The 8066-nt window shown below is 53.9% G+C and overlaps 1 protein-coding gene across 4 annotated transcripts in view; it reads left to right on the top strand.

The window, feature by feature from the left end:
• The first annotated feature begins 3653 nt into the window (after positions 1-3653).
• The window catches only part of ADCY8 (adenylate cyclase 8), a 143596-nt gene continuing 139183 nt past the window's right edge, over positions 3654-8066 (top strand). For 2 of the 4 annotated variants that reach the window (XM_016119826.2, XM_016119825.2), the window contains exon 1: positions 4342-6631. In XM_016119826.2, coding sequence (XP_015975312.1) covers positions 5672-6631 — 960 coding nt within the window. In that variant the 5' untranslated portion in view covers positions 4342-5671. Of the gene's footprint in view, positions 6632-8066 lie in introns of all 4 variants that reach the window. The other 2 variants (XM_016119822.2, XM_016119823.2) reach the window with 2 other exon arrangements.

Here is an 8066-nt window from a genome sequence, read left to right as displayed (position 1 = left end):
CTCCAATGTCTGTGTGTGTGTTCCTGTTATCTTATGATTTCAGTAAGTGAAGCCTTAATAAGTGATGTCACAGTAAGCTCATATTCTAGTTAAACTGGAGACAAGAGAATCCTCTCTTAAGAAAAAGATATAAATGTTTAAGTCTATCTCCCGTGAAGATGTCTTCCTTTGACTTGCCTGACTGATGAATTCGGCACATAAATACACTACCTCAGATTGTTTTCTCACTGGTGAGGCTCCTGTCTCCTTCCAAGCACCAGAATCTAATTTAAACTAGTTCCTGTGAAGATCCAAAATGTACCCAGTTTTTTCCCCCCCTCTTGCATTTTATAAGGCAAAGAAAATACAGGAGTAAAATAGACATTTTATTTTTTTTCTGTTGTTCATCGCACCGCATTCCAGATGGAATGTGAGTCCAAAGTTTTTAACTCATAGGCCGTTTTCCTGGACGAGCTCACGTTAGACACTGACTTTCCCGGAGTTCTGTCTCAGCAGTCAATGCCGTTGACATTGCCTGACAGCAGCGCGTGTCCTTCCTGCCCCACTGCCCGGCTTCACTGAGGTAAATTGAAATTAGAATTGGACGTATTTCCAATGCACGGGTTAGGTGCAACTTGATGTTTTGATATACTTATACGATGTGAATTAATCAGCACTGTTAAGCCAAGTAACATATCCATTCCCTCATATAGTTATCATCTTTTTTTTTTTCCTGTGCCTGTGTAGTAAGAATGTTAAAAAGGTCTACCCTCTTAGCAAATTTCGTCTACTTTTCCTTTAAGGATTTCCAACTTTGGAAGCTGCCTGGTCACAAACACCCTCCTTCCCTTAGGAAACTGGATCTCTCTGGTTTCAGGTCCCTTCCTGAGCTGAGTCCATCTTTTCTTTTACATGTGAATATTTTATATGTCTTTAGTGAGTGTCAGGGTTTCTTTGGGTTTTTGTTTTGTTTTGTTTTGCAAAGGGCACAACCGCTCTTATAAAATTTGAATTTATGTATTAATATTGTTGACCTAGCAGGTCAAAGATGCACTCGAGGGAAACAAATTTTATTTTCTTAAACACATCTACCACACATGTGGCTGATAGTATGCAGTGACATCACAAAACAAATACAGTATTTTCCAATGACTTAAGAGAGTTCCCCCCTAATACCACCACCCAAATAAAGTAGACTGAATAAATTATTTTGGTTAAAGCCAGCTTTTTCACAAACTGTAAAAATAGCATCTATAGCTTAAACTGAGCAAAAATAGACCCTCTATTCACATTATTAGTTCTGCTACCTTGATCTGCCATTCAGGGTCATCCTTCCACACTTCTCAAAACCTAAATATCTCAGAAGCCTCTTATTTAATTTGCATTTGGAAACTCAAACTATGTTTGACATTTTCATTTCTGTCAGTGCTATTTAAATTAGGTCAACATTTGTTGACTGCTTGTGACAGCATTTTATTAAGGCTCAAGGATGCTAAATTTATACAAGCCAAGTTTGACTGCTGGAATATTGCTATCTATTAACCAGGAAATCCCGGGCAAGTTGTTCAGCCACCTGGAGACTCAGTATCCTAGTCAGTAAAGTGGGGAAAAAGTGGAGAAGGATCTAACTCAGAGAATTGCTGAGATGATCATAAGAGATAATCGCAAAGATCTTAAGGGAACGATGCTCTGTAAAGAGTTGCTAATTTTAGTATCTCTGTTTCAATACAGTTGCTAGCAACTGGGGGATATGGGCCTAAGGAAAATCAGTTCTCTCCTTCAAAGAGCTCTCTGATTGGTGGGTAGGCGTGAGCCAAATGAGTGAGCAGATGAGGTGTAGCCAAGCCCCTGTGCTAGGGCCACACTGGAAGTACCCAGAGCAGACTAGAGGACAACAGAGAAGGAAGTCAGTTCTCGCTGGGGATGTCAGGAAAGGCTTTCTGCAAGGACAACAGTGCTCAGGCTATGAAGGATGACGCAGGTAGTGTTTGAGGGAAGGAAGTGGAGAAGAGAGAAATTGAGAGAAATTCCAAGAGGAAGGGACTTGGCAAAATCCTGTCCTTGGAACATGGTAGAGTCCTGGCCATAATAAATATGCAGGAATAAATGAAAGCATGATAAGTCCATCGAAGCCTCAAAGCAGTGTGTTGACATCTCTTGTTTTAGTAATAATTATTTGGTGGTTTGTATTTAAAAAAAAAAAAAACTCAATATTTGTGCAGAGCCAATGCTGTCATTCACAAACAGACCGCCGTTTGGGCTGAATGGCACTGTGTCTCCCCAATAACATTTGAATCTAATTGTGTCGCCCATGCTCTTATGGTAAAGCAAGCTATCCTCACACCCCGACAGCAAAGGAAAGTTCAGAGGAGCCAGCTGACCAGATGCAATGTTGTCTTCTCCCTGATACATTTGCTTCAACCTCTGACTTCATGAAATTCTTTTGAGTTTCTTTCTGTACCATGCTATGCTCATTCTTCAGCCTGAGTCATTTTATCTGATTGGGTCCAATCTCCCCCTCCTTGGCACGCTTCCTTTTGCTGCTGAATAAATCATCCTGGGATATGTCCAGGAGGAAGATTTTCATAGGAAAGTTCCATCTGCATTCAACTGGTCATTTATTCAGGTTGAGTTCTCAAGCTCCCAAGGAGAAAGAATTGAGAAAATAAAGAGGTGTCTTCCACTGCCAAGTTTACTAATATGGTCGTTAGCACAGTTGACTTGTGGCTATGTAGGCAGAGAGAGGTCACAGCTCCCCACCTGTCCTGCCTTAGGGTCTTCAGGAACATGCCTCCCTCCCCCGCCCCCCGCCCTCACTCCCCAGCCCTGTGCTTTCTTTGGGCTGCCTCCTCAAATCAAGAGACTAGATACCCACCCCAGAGTTTTAGGACAGCTGACGGAGGCTGATGAGTCCAAGCAATTTAGGAAGGAAGAAGCGAGCATTGCATTCCATTCTCAGGGATCTACAATTCCTGGGATTATTTCATTAAGATCTAGATAACTGCAAAACTGAGGTTCTGTGGGTGCTTTGCCCTTAACTTCTGGCCCTGGCCCCCTAGCATAGGCCAGCTACTCTGGAAATCCTACAGTTCAAGGAATTCATCTGAAAACTAAGTTAAAAATAGAATCGACCTTCTTTCTGTCTCCGATGGAGGGTTTAGTTTTGTTCTCTTTCTTGATGGATGGTAGGATCCAACTCCAAAGGCCTGGGATTAGAGGGTCCTTTCCAGGATGTGTATCACATCCCAGAGATCTACCGTTTAGGGATCTGGGGAAATGTTAGAGGCTTCTTCCCTCTGCTGGGGTTCTCTGTGCAAGGCCAGTTCTGGGTGTAAACCGAAACGTGTGTGTGTGTGTGTGTGTGTGTGTGTGTGTGTGTGTGTGTGTAAAAGAAAGGAAAATGAAAGAAATCCGTGCTTCTGGGACACGGGGAACACAAATAACCCTGGAGGTGGTGTGCGTGGTCGTAGTGGCGATGGGGGAAGGGGGGCGGCATTGAGAACTATTCTTGCCCAAGGTAGGCAGGGGGCGGGAGGTTCCTGCTCGCGAGCGCAGAAGCCTCGCCAGCTCCAGAGGGGCAGAGGGGGCGGCGAAGCGGTCATTTAGGCTTTCATGGGACGCCACAGGGAGCCGCGAAAGCGCCCAGGGCCTGACGTCATTGGCCATCAGCTGACTGAGCTCAGGGCCCGGGATCCACGGACTGCAACCGCTGTCGCGGTGGCGGAGGTGGCGGCCACCGCGGCTCCGCCACTTGCAGCCAGGCTCAGGGTTGCAGCAGCCGCCCTCGCCGTGCGGACCCCGCACCTGGAGCCGCTGGTCTGTGGGGCGCTGCTCCTTGGCTGCCCCGAGCACCCAGAAGGCTTTGTCCGCATCCGCGCGCCGAAGCCCAGCGGGCGGGAAACCGAGGCTCCAGCGGGCGCTGCAAACGCCTTCCGCTCATCCTCCTAGACCCCTCCTGTGAGCCGGCAGAAACTTGGTGTGCCAGGCGCGCCCTCCACCCCTCCGGATTGGTGTAGTAAAGAGACTCCGCAGGAAGCTGCCTGCTCCTACAATTGCGGCTTCTTGGGATATTTTGCTTTTCAGCCCGAAAGTTGGCTTTGCCGAAAGACCCCGAGGTGGGGAGAGCGGAAAGGACATCCTTAATTTCGCGCACTGCGCTCTGGGAGTCCGTGGGCAAAGCGGCCTACGAGTCCTGGCTGCGCACCTGCGGAGGACCCGGGCCAGTGCTCGAAAAAGAGCCGCGCGGACCCGGCCTGCGCGGCCGGCGGGAACGCGGGGTCGGCGCGCGGGGCCGAGGCCGGGGACGCCGCCGCCCGCCCCGGCCTGCAGCCGCCCTCTGCCACGCCGCCCTCTGCCCCAGCCGCTGCCTTCGGGACCCCAGGCGTTCGGACCAGGTCTGGGGGCCGCGTCCCCGCCACCGCTTCCACCCACACCCCTGTTGCGGGGGCGTGGCTTGGCGCGAGGGAGGGTTTAAGTCTCCGCGGGTGTCTGACCCAGCTGACCGGTCTCCAAATTCCTCCCTGTCGTCCGCAGCGCGCTTCAGAGCGCCAGGGTGGCACGCGACGCTTCCCTGGACCCCGAGGCGTCTCTGTCGACCTCCTGGCCACCTCGGGTCTCCTACCTCGCCCAGACCTTACACCCGCCGCACCCACCACGCCTCGTATCCGCACGGGTGGCTTCTCTTCGATCTGTTGGCTTCTGAGCCCACCCCGCTGTCGCCTGCCCCCGCCTCCCGCTGCTCCCAGCTCCCGGCCAGAAGGATTCCCAACAGCGAAGTGAGGGGAATGGGAACTGTGTGTCGCGACCCCTCGGAAACACAGTCGGAAGACTTGACCTCGCCTTACAGCCACGACTGGGACCTTGAGGCCCTCCTCCTGCCTGGAGGGATGCGTCCGGCCGGAGCCAGAGCCTCGCTATTAGTCCTGGCGCAGGAGGTGGAGATAGCCAGAAACGAGCCCAGAAGGGTGCCTCAGCACACCTCCTCCTTCAAATTAACTGTCTGGTGACTTGTTAGCCCTGAGGCTACCACCTCTCCGACCCGCCCGCAGGGCACCCAGCCACCGCACAGTCCCCCCCACTGCTCGCCGCCCGTTGCTCCCGCCCCCAGCTCCGCCCCGGCTCCCCATCCCGGCGCGATGGAGTTCTCCGAAGGGCTCTGTTCCAGCCACAGCCGCTAACTTCACACCCATCGCCGCCGCCGGTCACCGTAGGCCAGCCCCCGGCAGCCGCCGAGCCGTGGGCGTCCGGAGCCCAGTGCCGCAGCCAGGACCCGCCCGGCGCGCAGCAGAAGCGCGGCGCCCGGGCGCCTGTGGGGGAGCAAAGGCTGCGCCAAGACGCTGAGCCAAGAGCCAGAGAGCAGCCTGAGCCCGGGGAGGGGGCTACGTGGCTCACAGCGCCGCGGCTTCTGTGGACAAACAGCCGCGGCTGCCGCGCACCCAAGCTGCGCGGGTGAGCGCGCGGGCGGCGCGCAAGGACGCGGGGGTCTGCGGCGATCTCACAGGCGCCCTTTGCCCCGGATCGCACTATGACCTGACGTGCAGGGGGCCTTCTGCCCAGGACTCCTGCAACAGGGCGGCCGGGGACAGAAGGGTCCGCCACTGAGCTCCTACCAGGCCGCCTTTGGGGCGTGAGGAACGCCCTCCCCCAGCCGCCTCCCGCCGGCCCCGCGCCTCGCATCCTGCGGCCCGGAGCCATGGAGCTCTCCGATGTGCGCTGCCTGAGCGGCAGCGAGGAACTCTACACCATCCACCCGACGCCCCCGGCCGGCGACGGCGGGAGCGGCTCTCGGCCGCAGCGTCTGCTCTGGCAGACGGCGGTGCGACACATCACCGAGCAGCGCTTCATTCACGGGCACCGGGGCGGCGGCGGCGGCGGCGGGAGCGCAGGCTCCGGCAAAGGCTCGGAGCCGGCAGGCGGCCCCAACCACCACGCTTCGCAGCTGTCCAGCGACTCGGCGCTGCCCCTTTACTCGCTGGGCCCCGGGGAGCGAGCGCACAGCGCCGGCAGCACCAAAGTCTTCCCTGAACGCAGTGGGAGCGGCAGCGCCAGCGGCAGCGGGGGCGGGGGCGACCTGGGCTTCCTGCACCTCGACTGCGCCCCGAGCAACTCGGATTTCTTCCTCAGTGGGGGCTACAGCTACCGAGGGGTCATTTTTCCCACGCTGCGCAACTCGTTCAAGTCCCGGGATCTGGAGCGCCTGTACCAGCGCTATTTCCTGGGCCAGAGGCGCAAGTCCGAGGTGGTGATGAATGTGCTGGACGTGCTGACCAAACTCACCCTGTTGGTTCTCCACTTGAGCCTGGCCTCGGCCCCCATGGACCCGCTCAAGGGCATCCTGCTGGGCTTCTTCACGGGCATCGAGGTGGTGATCTGCGCCCTGGTGGTGGTCAGGAAGGACACCACCTCGCACACGTACCTGCAGTACAGCGGCGTGGTCACCTGGGTGGCCATGACCACCCAGATCTTCGCAGCAGGCCTTGGCTACGGGCTTCTGGGCGACGGCATCGGCTACGTGCTCTTCACGCTCTTCGCCACCTACAGCATGCTGCCGCTGCCGCTCGCCTGGGCCATCGTGGCAGGCCTGGGCACCTCCTTGCTGCAGGTGGTCCTCCAAGTGGTCATCCCCCGGCTGGCGGTCATTTCCATCAACCAGGTAACTTCTGCCTGCTTTGCCCTTCCCCCTGCCTCCTCTATGTTATTTCGAAATAGCTTTCTGAGAGGCAGAGTTGCCCGCTCACTCGGAGTGCCCTCCCCCAGCCTGGCACAGTGCCTTGCCCCTAGGAGGTCCTGGATAATAGTGGACGGTGTATCTCCCCCCTTAGAGTAATTGGAACTAAACGACCTCTAAAGTTTCTACCAACTTTACCTTTTTCTGATTCTGTGAGTAATTCTTCTCTGACAGCAGCTAAGAAATAGGCTTCATTCTGCTGGCACACATGCCCCAAGGTCTGCAGCCTCTGGGGCAGGAGACAGAAGGGGAGGAGGAGTCCCCGACGGAGAAGGTGGCCCATTCCTTAACAGCTTTACTCATGGGAGTCGCAGCAGGGTATTGGAAGAGACCTGGGGGTTCGAAGCTGGGTTTCTGTGTATCTTTGTGCATCAAGTCCTCAGTTCTGCAAGGAATCAACATTTGCTAAACACATACTAATTGCTGATATTTGCAACCATGCTTACATTATTGCGCCCAATCCTTCAGACAGTCTAGTGACACATGGAGCTAAGTATTCTTCATCGCCTTGGCGATCTAAGATGAGATCTTTTTTTTTTTTTTTTTTACAGAACCCAACCCCAGTGCTTTGAATAAATCAACCTCAGGAATTGGTGCTGGTGTGTGTGTGGGGGGGGGGGGGCTGTCATTGGCCAAAAATGCAAGTTTTGCTTAATTGAAAAGATGTGTTGTGATGTAGATGGTTTGACATTTTTAGGCGGAACCCAATTCTTAGGTCTCTTTCTCCTTTCTCCCCCCCCCCCCGCCCCCTTCTTCCTATCTTTCCCCATTAAATATGGATGTGAATAAAGTTCCCATTGTCTGTGAAGGAGAAGGTAGACAGGACTTCTATTGTTTAAGTTCATTAAAACCAGTAGGTAATTAATGGCCTGCCACTTTCCTTGCCAAATGCCTGGCAGGTAGCAGGACACGAAGTTTGGGGACTTCTCTGTAAAAATGAGGAAAACGGAAGCCGAAGGGTTTTCACATAGAAGGCAGGAGGCTGCTTTGCATATTGCTGCTCTAGCCTCGGCCTCTGTGCCACTGTTGCTGTATCGGAAGCTTAAACACTCCTCTTCCTTGTGGTCAGGTTCGAATGGAGGGTTCTTAGGATAAACTGGTATGACACCTCCGAAAATCGCCCATGTTGTTTAGAGCGCTGGCCCCCTCAGAGTGCTTTATCCATTGTTGACCTTCTGGGCTTCTGAGCAACCTGGGATTCTCTTCTCTTCGAGGGTTCTCTCTCCATTCGCTCACGTTCGATACCTCGTCGGATGGTTCTACAGTGTTTTTTGAAGGCTTCCTAGGCAGAGCAAAGAGGGTTATCAAGTATGTGGCCGTGATCATCAGGCATGAGATGGGATGATGATGAGAGCCTCGG

Source organism: Rousettus aegyptiacus, unplaced genomic scaffold (genome assembly GCF_014176215.1).
Source record: "Rousettus aegyptiacus isolate mRouAeg1 unplaced genomic scaffold, mRouAeg1.p scaffold_m13_p_15, whole genome shotgun sequence".
Lineage (NCBI taxonomy): Eukaryota > Metazoa > Chordata > Mammalia > Chiroptera > Pteropodidae > Rousettus > Rousettus aegyptiacus.
This window is presented reverse-complemented; position numbering and strand designations above follow the sequence as displayed.